Here is a 15,618-nt window from a genome sequence, read left to right as displayed (position 1 = left end):
GGGCAGTGGATGCATTGGCTGCAGCTTTAGCCCACATTTCTGGTGCATCAAGCTTTGAACCACGATCTTTGATCACCTCTGATAAGGGATTTGTGACCATGACTCTGGAAAGCCTAGAGGAAATACAGGATGTCAGCTGTGCTTGGAAAGAACTTAATGGAAAGCTGAGTAGTAATGCAGTGTCTCAGATTACCAGAATGTGCCTCCTGAAAGGAAATGTGGGTGTTTGCTTTGATGTTCCTACAACTAAGTCAGAAAGGTTACAGGCAGAGTGGCATGATTCCAACTGGATATTCTCAGTGCCAGCCAAATTACCTGAAATTGAAGAATATTATGATGGAAACACATCTTCTAATTCCAGACAGAGGAGCGGTTGGTCAAGTGGCCAGTTGGGCCGATCAAGTGGTCGATCTGGCAGCCGGTCAGTGAGACAGAGTCCACAAGGGAGTCGCTCAGGAAGTCGACAAGATGGTAGAAGATGAAGTGGGAATAGAAATCGATCAAGAAGTAGGAGCCAGGCCGGGTGCGGTGGCTCACGCTTGTAATCCCAGCACTTTGGGAGGCCGAGGCGGGCGGATCATGAGGTCAGGAGATCGAGACCACGGTGAAACCCCATCTCTACTAAAAATACAAAAAATTAGCCGGGCGTGGTGGCAGGCGCCTGTAGTCCCAGCTACTCGGAGAGGCTGAGGCAGGAGAATGGCGTGAACCCGGGAGGCAGAGCTTGCAGTGAGCCGAGATCGCACCACTGCACTCCAGCCTGGGTGACAGAGTGAGACTCCGTCTCAAAAAAAAAAAAAAAAAAAAAAAAAAAGAAGTAGGAGCCACAAACGGAGTTTTGACTATTTGATAGTTAATCTACCAGTATGGGCTTGCCTATTTCTGCCTAATGATGTACATTATCCACCAAAAATTAGGTCATAATAGTTGAGGTATGTGTCTGCTATTTGCAAAGAAATTGGTCATATTTTTTAAAAAAGTATTTCACAAGAATGGTTTTAAACAAATCTACTTATCCAGTTATACCTTTGAATTAAAAAACCTCTTTTTATTGTCTCTTTTCAAAAAAAAATTACTAGTTGAAGTTTTTTGTCTGTCTCAAGCAAATAAATGTGTTTCAGCTCTTTCTAGTTGACAGATAGTTTGACAAAAAAATGCCTGACCGGGAAATGTCCACATTTGTTTTCATCATACTTCTTCCTACTAATTAACATAATAGTTATTTTTCCACTAAACTTTGAAAGGAAAGAATTCTAAAAACTGGAGTTTTTTTTCTTTGAAATGTTTCTTTGCAAGTAGTGGCCAGTTGTGATAAAATTGTGTCCTGTTGCTCTGTCCTGTTGCTTTAGATAATTAATGTTCAGGAGATTTAATTGTAATATGCCCATTGAGATATAAATTTAAAATTTAGAATTTTTTTTCCTTTTAGTAATTATTTTGCCGTAGACACTGCCTCTGCTATAGCCATTGCCTTGATGACATTTGGCACTATGTATCCCATGAGTGTGTACAGTGGGAAAGTCTTACTCCAGGTAAGGTTCTTCTTCCAATGCGTGTGCTTAATATTAGCCATGTTCTTCTACCAGATTAAAAAGTTGTATGTGTTGTTCTACTAGATTGTGAAATTTTTATTTTTATTTTTTAATTTTAATTTTTTTTTTTTTTTTTTAAGAGACAGGGCCTTGCTCTGTCACCTAGACTGGAATACAGTGGTGGGATCTCGCCTCACTGCTGCCTTGACCTCCCAGGCTCAAAGGACCCTCCCACCTCAGTCTGCTGAGTAGCGAGGACTACAGGCACACACCACCACACCCAGCTAATTTTTAAATATATTTGTAGAGTTGGGCTCTCACTATGTTGCCCAGGCTGATCTCAAACTCCTGGTCTCAAATGATCCTCTTGCTGCGGCCTCCCAAAGTGTTGGGACTATACGCAGGAGCCATTGTGCCCAGCCATAATTTTTAATTACAAAAAGATTTTTGGCCAGGCGAGGTGGCTCACGCCTGTAATCCCAGCACTTTGGGAGGCCAAGGCAGGCAGATCACAAGGTCAGTAGTTCGAGACCAGCCTGGCCAACGTGGTGAAACCCTGTATCTACTAAAAAAATACAAAAATTAGCTGGGCATGGTGGCGTGCGCCTGTAATCCCAGCTGCTCGGGAGGCTGAGGCAGGACAATTGCTTGAACCCGGGAGGCGGAGGTTGCAGTGAGCTGACATTGTACCACTGCATCCAGCCTGGGTGACAGAGCAAGACTCCATCTCAAAAAAACAAAACAAAAATTTTTTTAATGCCCTCCCTTTAACAGTACAGGTTGTGAAATTTTTAGTTACTGGAAGCCCCTGCGAGAAATGAAGTCAAACAATAATCTCTGAAATTCATATAGCAAGAACCTGATGAAAGTCCATTAGCCCGTAAAATACTCACAAATCCTCCTATATTTATAATGTGACAAAATCACAAATTTAAAACTATTATTATTTTTCAAGTGAAAACAATGTTACTTAATTTTTTTTTTTTTTTTTTTTTTTTGAGACGGAGTCTCTCTCTCTTGTCCAGGCTGGAGTGCAGTGGCGCTACACTCAGGTTACTGCAACCTTCGCCTCCTGGATTCAAGCGATTCTCCTACCTCAGCATCCCAAGTAGCTGGGACTGCAGCCACGTGCCACCACACCCAGCTAATTTTTGTATTTTTAGTAGAGCTGGGGTTTCACTACATTGGCCAGGATGGTCTCAAATTCCTGACCTCAGGTGAGCCACCCGCCTTGAACCTCCTAAAGTGCTGGGATTACAGGCGTGAGCCACTGCACCCGGCCTAAAATTTTTTTTAGATTTTTTTTTTTTTTTTTTTTTTTTGTGTGTGTGACGGAGTCTCACTCTGTCGCCCAGGCTGGAGTGCAGTGGCGCAATCTCGGCTCACTGCAAGCTCTGCCTCCTGGGTTCATGCCATTCTCCTGCCTCAGCCTCCCAAGTAACTGGGACTACAGGTGCCCGCCACCACGCCCGGCTAATTTTTTGTACTTTTTAGTAGAGACGAGGTTTCACTGTGTTCACTTTGTGAGGCCAAGGCGGTTGGATCACGAGGTCAGGAGATCAAGACCATCCTGGCTAACACGGTGAAACCCCATCTCTACTAAAAATACAAAAAATTAGCCGGGCATGGTGGCGAGTTCCTGTAGTCCCAGCTATTCAGGAGGCTGAGGCAGGAGAATGGCTTGAACCCGGGAGGCGGAGCTTGCAGTGAGCCAAGATCGCGCCACTGCGCTCCAGCCTGGGTGACAGAGCAAGATTCCAAAAAAAAAAAAAAAAAAAAAGACAGTTTCCCAGGGCTTGGATGTGCATGTAAGCACTGTGGTTCCTTATGCCTTTTCCAAAACTTAGGGCAGTAGCTCCATCTCCAGAAACAATAAAAATAATAAGATAATAGTTGCATAGTGCTATGCCCTATACAAAATACAACCTTTGTAATCATTTCCCAAAGATTTTTTGTTGGTTGGTTGGTTGTTTAAGTGTTATTTATCTTTTTATCTTATCTTCAAGATAAAAAAACAGGTATGGGCCAGTTGATGATATTGCTCCACTAATGGGGCCAGTTGAAACCTCTCTTCTCTAAATCATGATAGGACACCTGTCAAAGCAAAGGCTGGCTTAAAATGCTTTTGGGGGGGGTGGTTCAGGACCATTGTTGGCAAACTTTTTTCCTTCCCCCGTTATTCATATTTTGTTATATTTTTCTCCAGACAACACCACCGCATGTTATTGGTCAGTTGGACAAACTCATCAGAGAGGTAAGATGGAATAGTAAATAAAATCATTTTATTTTATATCAGGGAATTGAAAAGGTGGATACTTTTAATACTTTATTCAACTCTACCTAGAATTTTATTTGAGGGAAGTTCGTGTTCTTCACAATAACATACTAGGAGCCATAATATAGTGGCAAACATAGAAAAATGTGAGGTATTGTTCAATTTGGAAATCAAATTCGCTTGAAGTAAATATGGAAGGTAATGGCCTAATGACCACCCTATTATAAATGCTGTGATTTTTATTTACTTTATTTAGTTATTATTTTTTTTGAGACAGAGTCTTGCTCTGTCGCCAGGCTGGAGTGCAGTGGTGCAATCTCAGCTCACTGCAACCTCCTCCTCCCGGGCTCAAGCGATTCTCCTTCCTCAGCCTCCTGAGTAGCTGAGACTACAGGCGCGTGCCACCATGCCCAGCTAACTTTTTTTTTTTTTTGAGACAGAGTCTTGCTCTGTCGCCCAGGTTGGAGTGCAATGGCACCGTCTTGGCTCCCTGCAAGCTCTGCCTCCTGGGTTCAAGCGATTCTCCTGCCTCAGCCTCCCGAGTAGCTGGGACTACAGGTCCATGCCACCATGCCCAGCTAATTTTTGTATTTTTAGTAGAGACAGTGTTTCGCTATGTTGGCCAGGCTGGTCTTGAACTCCTGACCTTGTGATCCACCCGCCTCGGCCTCCCAAAGTGCTGGGATTACAGGCATGACCACAGCGCCTGGCCTGCCCAGCTAACTTTTGTTTTTTTTTTTTTTTTTTTTTTTTGAGACGGAGTCTCGCTCTGTCACCCAGGCTGGAGTGCAGTGGCACAATCTCGGCTCACTGCAACCTCCGCCTCCCAGGTTCAAGTGATTCTTCTGCCTCAGCCCCCCAAGCAGCTGAGATTACAGGCGCCCACCACATGCCCATCTAATTTTTGTATTTTTAGTAGAGACAGGGTTTCACCATCTCGACCAGGCTGGTCTTGAACTCCTGACCTTGTGATCCACCCACCTCGACCTCCCAAAGTGCTGGGGTTACTGGCATGAGCCACCGCGCCCGGCCTAACTTTTGTATTTTTAATAGAGATGGGGTTTCACAATGTTGGCCAAGATGGTCTCGATCTCTTGACCTTGTGATCCACCCGCCTCGGCCTCCCAAAGTGCTGGAATTATAGGTGTGAGCCACTGTGCCCAGCCTGTTTGTTGTTTTTTTTTGAGACTGAGTCTTGTCACCCAGGCTGGAGTGCAGTGGCATGATCTCGGTTCACTGCAACCTCCACCTCCTGGGTTCAAGCGATTCTCCTGCTTCAACCTCCTGAGTAGCTGGGATTACAGGCTCCCACCACCACACCTAGCTAATTTTTGTATTTTTAGTAGAGACAAGGTTTCACCATGTTGGCCGGGCTGGTCTCGAACTCCTGACCTCAAATGATCCTCCCCTCTTGACCTCCCAAAATGCTGGGATTACAGGCATGAGCCACTGTGCCCAGACTTTTGTTTTTTTTTTTTTTAAATATATACATATATATAAAGAGATGGAGTCTTGCTGTGTTGACCAGGCTGGTCTTGAACTCCTGCTTTCAAGCCATCCTCCCATCTTGGCCTTCCGAAGTGCTGGGATTACAGGCATGAGCCACTGTGCCCGGTCAAATGCTGTGATTTTTTTTTTTTTTCAGGGGGGACAGGGTCTTGCTCTGTCACCCAGTCTGGAGTGCAGTGCCGTGTTCTCTGCTCCCCATTGGCTAATTGTACTTTTTTAGTAGAGACAGGGTTTCGTCATGTTGGCCTGGCTGGACTCGAACTCCTGGCCTCAAGTGATCTGCCCACCTCAGCCTCCCAAAGTGCTGGAATTGCAGACATGAACCACCGTGCCCAGCCTAGACTTTCTTTTGTTATAAATTTCCACCTACTAACTAATGAAGAAATAAAATAATGAACTATTTTGATGTTGAAACTATTTTAAACCTTTGATTGTCAGTGTGACAGAGGCCACTTTTACCAATATAACTGGCTACTGCTGTCAACTAGTGAAGCCTGGCCTTGGGTATGTGTCCTGTGTAACTGTACCAATTGGCTACACATTATATATCTGGCCTTGGAATTTCTTCTAGACTCACATCCAAACAACATCCTGTGTTGTACAGAGATTTGTTATAAGGGATTTCAGAGAAAGAAGTGATTGAGAAAACAAAAAAATTAAGTAAAAAATCTGATGCCACAAAGTGCTAGATATAAATATATTCCATATTGATATGAAAAGAACCATACACTGCTGAAGAAATTGGTGGGGGTAGGGGTTTAAAACTGAGCAGTGGGGACCTCATTCTAAAAGAATTGGGGCAAACAAGAAACTAGGAAAGCAAAGTCTTAGGTCAGTATGGAACAAACAGGAATGGTATCTTGAGTGGTCTGAGACTTCTCTTAGCTAATGAGTGTCCTTGTGCAGGATTTGGCTGTGTCATTCTTAAGCTTAAACTAAGTCCATAATGTGACTAAACTGCATTGGATATGTTAAGTACAGACAACTCTGATCACCTCTTTCTGTTTTTGGTTAGGTATCTACCTTAGATGGAGTTTTAGAAGTCCGAAATGAACATTTTTGGACCCTAGGTTTTGGCTCATTGGTATGTTCTTTTACATATGACTTTAGTTATAATTTAAAATATAGTCTTCCATTTTTAAGACTGAAAAGAAGTATTTCCTTAAAATTTTCATAGAGCCTTTGATTCCTAGTTACGTTAAGCAGAGTCTGAAATGTACATGAATTCAATTACCTAACTGAGGGCTTTTTTGTTGTTTAGAGACAGGGTCTCACTCTGTTGCCCAGGCTGGTCTCGAACTCCTGGCCTCAAGCAGTCCTCCCACCTTATCCTCCCAAACAATAGAGCAGTGTTTTTATTTTTTTTCCTTCAAACATGTTAATGATAATAATACAAGAGTGTCCAGATAAGACAACTTTGTAGTCAGTGTAATTCCCAAATAAGAAAATGTTAAAAAAAAAATTAAAAGTGCAATTGCTTTCTTTTTTAACTGTAATTCTCATTTTGGAGAGTTTGCTGAATATTTTGAAGAACTACAGTAACACAACTTGCTTCAGCATAAAATTTCGTATTTTCTAATTCAGTTTGAACCTCAATACCAGACTTTATTGTGACACGGTTTTACTCGTACGTTAGGAATGATGAGGAAAATACAGAAAATGTAAAGCACTATAATCTTATCATCTAAAGAAAACTGCTGTTGATATTTTGGTGTTTATACATTTATTTTCCTTAGAAAATGAGATCATGGGCTGGGCGTGGTAGCTCACGCCTGTAATACCAGTACTTTGGGAGGCCGAGGCGGGCAGATCACCTGAGGTTGGGAGTTTGAGACCAACTTGGCTAACATGGTGAAACCCCATCTCTGCTAAAAATACAAAATTAGCTGGGCATGGTGGTGTGGCACGCGCCTGTAATTCCAGTTACTCAGGAGGCTGAGGCAGGAGAATCACTTGAACCCGGGAGGCAGAGGTTGCAGTGAGCCAAGATCATGCCATTGCACTCTAGCCTGGGTGACAGAGTGAGACTCTGTCTCCAAAAAAAAAAACAACAGAAAATGAGATCATGCTGTTTTATAATTAGCTCTTTTCATTTAATTAACTTATCATGAACAGTTTTCTATGTCATTAAATACTCTTCTACAGTATTATTTTAAAAAAACAGGGTTTGATTTTTCTAATATAACACAAATTTTATAGATAAACAGATCAAAGCTGGTCCAGCAGTTCAATGATGTTACTCACTTTGCAGGCCTTAGTTTCAGGCTATACTTTTGTAATGGGAAAATGGTTGCTTCACCTCCACCTTCCCCAACTCTTTCCCTCTCTCATTATTTTGGATATCTAAAACTTATTACAAGAAAAACGAGACTGTAACATCCCCTGCCTCCTTACTGGGAAGGTGCCAAGTGACCAAAGTGTCAAGAGACCAAAGAATGACTTGGACAGGTCCAGCATGGCCAGTAGGTGAGTTTATTAGGACTTACCTATGGGGCACTCCTGGGAAGCAGCAGGACAGCTTTAGAGATCTACCCACCTCCCATTTCTAAGCTGCTTTTAAGCTAATTTTCTCGCTCTTTGCCTGCTGTATGTGTGTAATGAGACTGTTTTCCTTGGTAGGGTCTCAGATGCTCTCTAAAATCTTTGGTTCTCAGGGTCGCTTGCTCCTCGACTGTGCACCATGGCTTTGGCTCACTGCCTGGCCTTCAGAGTTCGGGCAGTGGACATACACCCTCAAATAACCTAGTGGGGGACCCACCACACTACACTTCTTTAAATTCTTTAGAAGGGGCCGTTGGGAACAATATTCTCTAAATTCTTGAATGTTGAAAGCAGCTTGTGGACCTTATAATTAAAAATTAGTTTGATTGGATATAAACTCTTCAGTACACATTTGTTTCAAGTTTCTTAAAAATACATAATCCCTTTTATTTCTGGCATGAAGCATTTCTGAGACAATGCCTAATGATAGTCTTAATTTTTTTCCTTTTATATGTCACTTGATCTTTTTTGCCTGGATGCCCAAAAGATTTTTTTTTAAGTTCAGTACCTTTACTAGAATATGTCTTGGCATTGGTCATTCCTCATCAGTTATTTCAGGTATGCAGTGCACCCCTTCTTCTTCTTCTTCTTTTTTTTTTTTTTTTGAGACAGAGTCTCGCTCTGACGCCCAGGTGGGAGTGCAGTAGTGCAATCTCGACTCACTGCAGCCTCTGTCTCCAGGGTTCAAGCGATTCTCCTGCCTCAGCCTCCCGAGTAGCTGGGATTACAGGCATGCACCACCATGCCCAGCTAATTTTTGTTTTTTTTTTAGTAGAGATGGGGTTTTACCACGTTGACTAAGCTGGTCTCAGACTCCTGACCTAAAGTGATCCTCCCGCCTTGGCCTCCCAAAGCGTTGGGATTACAGGTGTGAGCTACTGCACTCGGTCCACAGTGCACGCTTTCAGTAATGCTGTTTCAAAAATAATTTTTTAAAACATCTAATTATATTTTGTAATATTTGTTCTATTCTCTTTCTTTGGTTTTCTTTTGTGGAAACTTCTGTTATGTGCATGTTTAATATGTTGGATCTTTGCCTTTCTTATTGTTATTTTCTCTCAAATTCTTTTAATTTCCTTTTAATTTGTTTTTTTAACCTTTTGTGTCTCTTAAAGTATACCTGTATGTTTCCTTATGTTTGTATTCTGAGTAAGTCTTCATTTCTAAAGTGATCTTTTTTCTTGTATTACAATTGTCATCTCATTTCCAAGGTTTTCTAATTTTGATTTATGATCTTGTTTTATATCTTTTGATTGGTTTTTTAAAAGTAGGTTATAGTTTTATCTGACATGTAGTTTTATCTGTCTGGTAATCTTTTATAATCTGTTTTATAGTCTCTTCTTCTTACATAACTTTGTGTGGGATTTGACCCTCTGTCCTTTTCTGTTACTCATTTTTATGTGAAATTAGTTTTCCTGAACTTTAAAATTAGGCATGGTTTAGGATAGTGTGTACATATTCATGGGTCTAGAGCTCCATCTTCTGGTGATTTTGTGAAAGAAGAAAGTTTTTTATTCTGGCTCTGTTCCTCTCTGCCATTTTTACCTTTTTTTTTTTTTTTTTTTTTTTTTTTTGAGACAGGGTCTCACTCTGTCACCAGGCTAGAGTGAGTACAATGGCGTGATCTCGGCTCACTGCAACCTCCGCCTCCTGGGTTCAAGCGATCCTTTCACCTCAGCCTCCCCAGTAGCTGAGACTACAGGTGCATGCCGCCATGCCCGGCTAATTTTTGAATTTTTTGGTAGAAACAGGGTTTCACCATGTTGGCCAGGCTGGTCTCAAACTTCTGACCTCAGGTGATCTGCTCTTGGCCTCCCTGCTCTTCTTGGCCTCCCAAAGTCCTGAGATGACAGGAGTGAGCCACTGTGTCCAGCCTTTTTTTTTTTCTTTTTTTTAAAGGAGACAACATCCTGCCTTGTCACCCAGGCTGGAGTGAGTGGTACAGATATAGCTCACTGCAGTCTCAAATGTCTGGGCTCAAATGATCCTCCTACCTCAGCCTTCCCAGTAGCTGGGATTACAGGTACACGCCACCATGCCCAGCTGATCTTTTTAATTTTTTTTGTAGAAACTGAGTCTTGCTGTGTTGCCTAGGCTGGTCTTGAACTCTTGGCCTTAAGCACTCCTACTGCCTTGGCCTCCCAAAGTTTTGGGATTACAGGCACGAGCCACTGTGCCTGGCCCTGCCTTACATTTTTATCTGAACTTCTTCTGTCCTTTTTCTCAACTGTACTACTGAGTTTGGATTCTCTTGTCATTGTTTCTTTTTGATATGGGGCTTCTTTTTTTTGGAGGGGAGCTATGCCTGGTTACTTTTGAGAACTCATAGGGCTCAGACTATTCCAGTCCTTATTGCAGACCCAGTGTATTTGCCCACTGTTGTGAATGTGTAAAACTCCTCCCAGTTGCAGCTGCTCTTCTCATATTGGCTGTCCTAGATTTCCATTAAGTCTTGTTAGCTGCTTTGGGGTTTTTAGGTCAGTCAGATGTGCTGTTGCTTCCTGCTGCACAGATTGTGTTACCTTGAAGGTCTTATACCTTGTATTTGGGTTTTCATAGGGGTACTGGGTTACCTGGTTTTTTGTGGATATTGTCCATAGATTTTCAGTTTTGCTATTTTACTTTCTTTGTTTTAATGGAAATATTTGAGGCATTTCAAAAACTGCCACCACTGCTGCCATCTTGCAAGAATCCCAACATAATTTTTTGGTTTTCTTAGTTTTACATTATCTAAATATGCCATAATTTATTTCATAAGTCCCTTCATGAATATTTAGATTCTCTTCTATTTTTCCTATATTAACAGGTCTGGGATAAACTTTTTTTTTTTTTTGAGACGGAGTCTCACACTGTCACCTGGGCTGGAGTGCAATGGCATGATCTTGGCTCACTGCAACCTCCGCCTCCCGAGTTCAAGCAATTCTGCTGCTTCAGCCTCCCAAGTAGATAAAAACTAGAAAGAAGCTCTCTGTGAAACTGCTTTGTGATGTGTAGATTCATCACAGAGTTAAACCTTTTTATTGATTCAGGAGGTTGGAATCTCTCTTTTTGTAGAATCTGCGGAGAGACAGCCAGGATTACAGATGCCCGCCACCATGCCCCACGTCTGGCTAATTTTTTGTATTTTTAGTAGAGACAGGGCTTCACTGTGTTGGCCAGGCTGGTCTTGAACTCCTGATCTTGTGATCTGCCCACCTCGGCCTCCCAAAGTGCTGGGATTACAGGCGTGAGGCACTGCACCCAGCCTGGGATAAACATTTTTATGGGATAATCTTTGTAAATATCTATGATTATTTCTTAAAGATGAATTTTTAGAAGTTTTTGTAAATCTGAAAATATTCACATTTTTTATGGCTTTTGATGCAAATTCCCAAATTGCCTTCTAGAATGCCTTTTGGAACTACACACTTTGAGTCTTATAGTTCATTTTCAACCATTCTTTATTTTTTTAATTAATTTTTAAAAATATGGAACACTTCATGAATTTGCATGTCATCTTTGCACAGAGGCCATGCTAATCTTCTCTGTATTGTTCCAATTTGAGTATATGTGCTGCCGAAATGACCACTTAACCATTCTTTTAATTGTGTTAATGACATTGGGTGGCTTATAAACACAAAGAATATAGTCATCAACTCAGAAGTTGGCATCTAGAAACCACACCTATGAAGTCCCTGGTTAAGACCCAGGAATTTAATAAAACAAGTTTTGAGCTGCTAAAAGTTAATATCACAAAAGCCATGGATTAACGTATGCACTGTAATTATAGGAGAATTTTCAAGTTCATACTCTAAAAATAGAGTTTCCTTATTTTAATTACTTTGATTTCCATATCAGACTGAAAGAGGATATGGCATCTTTAATACTTACGTAGTGACAACTGTGAATGGTAGTGGCAAAGGAAAAGGGAAAAATCAAAGATGACTTGATTTCAAGACATGGCTTGTCTTAGCTAAAAGTAATAAACTAGAAGTCAAATTCAAGGAATATAGATATTTTCTCTGTCTCATGATTGACAATAACTCTCTTACTATTTTTCTCTAGTATTTCAAGTCATAGATTCAGATACATTGTTACTAAACAATTTGGCTAATTTATGTGCAGTTTATGATTTGTAAGAATTTTTTTTCTTTTTTGAAAATCTGTGTTTATTTAGAGACCAACATAGAGTGTCTGCTGGACATTTTATTTAATTGTATTTACTCTATTTTTTTGAGACTGGGTCTGGCTCTGTTGCCCAGCCTGGAGTGTAAGTGGCACGATCTTGGCTTACTGCAACCTCTGCTTCATGGGCTCAAGCCATTCTCGCACCTCAGCCTCCCAAGTAGCTGTGACTATAGGCGTGCACCACCACGCCCGGCTAATTTTTGTATTTTTTTGTAGAGATGGGATTTTGCCATGTTGTCCAGTCTGGTCTCAAACTCCTGAGCTCAAGTGATCCATCTACCTCAGCCTCCCAAAGTGCTGGGATTACAGGCATGAGCTACCATGCCTGGCCATCTATGATATATATATATATATATATTTTAAGTATTTATTAGGCAAATAGTACCCAATTGTTAAGAAAATAAAAACTTGTAACTAAGTCATAAAAAAGAGAGTAAATATCATTAATAATTCTGCCATCTAGAGATAAATACTGTCATCCTTGATACTTGTCTCTGTCCGTTTCTTTAACTTTTATTTTTCTTATTTATGTCTTATTTTTTATTTATTGAGACAGGGTCTTGCTCTGTCACCCAGGCTAGAGTGCAGGGGCATAGTCATGGCTCACTGCAGCCTCAACCCTCTAGGCTCAAGCAGTCTTCCTGCCTCAGCCTTCCTCGTAGCTGGGACTGCATATGTGTGCCTGGCTGATTTATTTTTTATAATGATAGTCTTGCTATGTGGCCCAGGCTGGTCTCGAACTCTTCCTTAAGCAATCCAACCTAGGTGCCCATCAATCCTAGGAGTTATTTGGCACCTAGGTTGGTGCCATGCCTTTGCTGTGTGAATAGTGCTGCGATGAACATCCAGGTACATGTGTCTTTTTGGTAGAAAGATTTATTTTCTTTTGGATATATACCCAGTTATGGGATTGCTGGGTCAAATGGTAGTTCTGTTTTTAAGTTCTTAGAGAAATCTTCAAACTGCTTTTTGGAGTGGCTGAACTGATTTGCATCCCCACCAACAGTGTATAAACATTCGCTTTTCTCTGCAGCCTCACCAGCATCTGTTGTTTTTTCACTTTTTAATAATAACCATTCTGGCCGGGCGTGGTGGCTCATGCCTGTAATCCCAGCACTTTGGGAGGCCGAGGCAGGTGGATCACCTGAGGTCAGGAGTTCAAGACCAGCCTGGCCAACATAGCGAAATCCTGTCTCTACTAAAAATACTAAAATTAGCTGGGCATGGTGGCATGGGCCTATAATCCCAGCTACTTGGGAGGCTGAGGCAGGAGAATTGCTTGAACCCAGGAGGTGGAGGTTGCTGTGAGCTGACATTGTGCCACTGCACTCCAGCCTGGGCAAGAGAGCAAGACTCTGTCTCAAAATAAATAAATAAATAATAATAGTAATAGCCATTCTGACTAGTGTGGGATGGTATCTCACTGTGGTTTTGATTTGTATTTTTCTGCTGATTAGTGATGATGACCATTTTTTTCATGCTTCTTGGCCACTTGTATGACTTCTTTTGAGAAGTATTTGTTCGTGTTTTTTTTTTTTTTTTTAATTATACTTTAGGTTTTAGGGTACATGTGCACAATGTGCAGGTTTGTTACATATGTATCCATGTGCCACATTATCCAATATGCACCCATTAACTCGTCATTTAGCATTAGGTATATCTCCTAATGCTGTCCCTCCCCCCTCCCCCAACACCACAACAGTCCCCGGAGTGTGATGTTCCCCTTCCTGTGTCCATGAGTTCTCATTGTTCAATTCCCACCTATGAGTGAGAACATGCGGTGTTTGGGTTTTTGTCCTTGCGATAGTTTACTGAGAATGATGTTTTCCAGTTTCATCCATGTCCCTACAAAGGATATGAACTCATCCTTTTTTATGGCTGCATAGTATTCCATGGTGTATATGTGCCACATTTTCTTAATCCAGTCTATCGTTGTTGGACATTTGGGTTGGTTCCAATTCTTTGCTATTGTGAATAGTGCCGCAGTAAACATACGTGTGCATGTGTCTTTATAGCAGAGTGATTTATAGTCCTTTGGGTATATACCCAGTAATGGGATGGCTGGGTCAAATGGTGTTTCTAGTTCTAGATCCCTGAGGAATCGCCACACTGACTTCCACAATGGTTGAACTAGTTTACAGTCCCACCAACAGTGTAAAAGTGTTCCTATTTCTCCACATCCTCTCCAGCACCTGTTGTTTCCTAATTAAACTAAAGAGCTTCTGCACAGCAAAAGAAACTACCATCAGAGTGAACAGGCAACCTACAGAATGGGAGAAAATTTTTGCAACCTACTCATCTGACAAAGGGCTAATATCCAGAATCTACAATGAACTCAAACAAATTTACAAGAAAAAAACAAACAACCCCATCAAAAAGTGGGCAAAGGACATGAACAGACACTTCTCAAAAGAAGACATTTATGCAGCCAAAAAACACATGAAGAAATGCTCATCATCACTGGCCATCAGAGAAATGCAAATCAAAACCACAGTGAGATACCATCTCACACCAGTTAGAATAGCCATCATTAAAAAATCATGTTCGTGTTTTTTTTCCCATTTTTTAATGGGGTTATTTGTTTTTTGCTAGTTCAGTTTTTAAGTTCTGTATAGATTCTGATATCAGACCTTTGTCTGATGCATAGTTTGCGAATATTTTCTCCCATTCTGTAGGTGTTTCTTGGTTGTCTTGCAAGATTCTTACAGTTTTGAGGTCTGATTTTTTTTTGAGACGAAGTCTAGCTCTATCGCCCAGGCTGGAGTGCAGTGGCATGATCCCAGCTCACTGCAACCTCTGCCTCCTGGGTTCAAGTGATTTTTCCTTCTCAGCCTCCCAAGTAGCTGAAACTACAGGTGTTTGCCACCACGCCCAGCTAATTTTTTTTTTTTTTTTTCATTTTTGTAGAAACAGGGTTTCACCATGTTGGTCAGGCTGGTCTTGAACTCCTGACCTCAGGTGATCTGCCTACCTCGGCCACCCAAAGTGCTGGAATTACAGGGCATGAGCCATAGCACCCTGCTGAGGTCTTAAATTGAAATCTTTAATCCATCTTGAGTTAATCTTTTTATATGGTGAAAGTTAAGGTCCAGCTTCATTCTTCTGCATATGGCTAGCTAGCTATCCTAGTACCATTTATTGAATAGGTAGTCCTTTCCCCACTGCCTATTTTTGTTGACTTTGTCAAAGATCAGATGGCTGTAGGTATGTGGCTTTATTTCTGGGTTCTCTATTCTGTTCCATTGGTCTATGTGTTTGTCTTTTTACCGGTACCATGCTGTTTTGGTTACTGTAGCCTTATAGTTTGAATTCAGGTAACGTAATGCTTCCAGCTTTGTTCTTTCTGCTTAGAATTGCTTTGGCTATTTGGGCTCTTTTTTGGTTCCATAGATATTTTAAAATATTTTTTTCTACTTCTATGAAAAATGGCATTGGTAGTTTGATAGTAATGGCATTGAATCTGTAGATTGCTTTGGACAATATGGCCATTTTAATGATACTGATCTTCCAAACCATAAGCGTGGAATGTTTTTCCATTTGTTTGTATCATCTGTGATTTCTTTGAGCAGTGTTTCATAGTTCTCCTTGTAGAGA

At 41.2% G+C, this 15,618-nt stretch overlaps 1 protein-coding gene and 1 non-coding gene across 15 annotated transcripts in view; one reads left to right on the top strand and one right to left on the bottom strand.

The window, feature by feature from the left end:
* The window catches only part of SLC30A6 (solute carrier family 30 member 6), a 96,770-nt gene that overhangs the window by 37,085 nt on the left and 44,067 nt on the right, over positions 1-15,618 (top strand). For 10 of the 14 annotated variants that reach the window (XR_010117199.1, XR_010117198.1, XM_063623776.1 and 7 more), the window contains 3 exons: positions 1,430-1,532; positions 3,739-3,786; positions 6,332-6,400. Coding sequence is in view for 12 of the 14 variants with exons in the window: in XM_063623776.1 (XP_063479846.1) it covers positions 1,430-1,532; positions 3,739-3,786; positions 6,332-6,400 (220 nt within the window). In the remaining 2 variants the exon portion in view is untranslated. Of the gene's footprint in view, positions 1-1,429; positions 1,533-3,738; positions 3,787-6,331; positions 6,401-7,676; positions 7,783-15,618 lie in introns of all 14 variants that reach the window. The other 4 variants (XM_063623772.1, XM_063623771.1, XM_063623773.1 and 1 more) reach the window with 4 other exon arrangements.
* Positions 11,319-11,425, bottom strand: LOC129468772 (U6 spliceosomal RNA). The gene has a single exon (XR_008652832.2). It is a non-coding gene; the product is annotated as a U6 spliceosomal RNA (small nuclear RNA).

This window comes from Symphalangus syndactylus, chromosome 18 (assembly GCF_028878055.3).
Source record: "Symphalangus syndactylus isolate Jambi chromosome 18, NHGRI_mSymSyn1-v2.1_pri, whole genome shotgun sequence".
NCBI lineage: Eukaryota > Metazoa > Chordata > Mammalia > Primates > Hylobatidae > Symphalangus > Symphalangus syndactylus.
The sequence above is the reverse complement of the archived record's forward strand: the minus strand, read 5'-3'. Positions and strand labels throughout refer to the sequence as shown.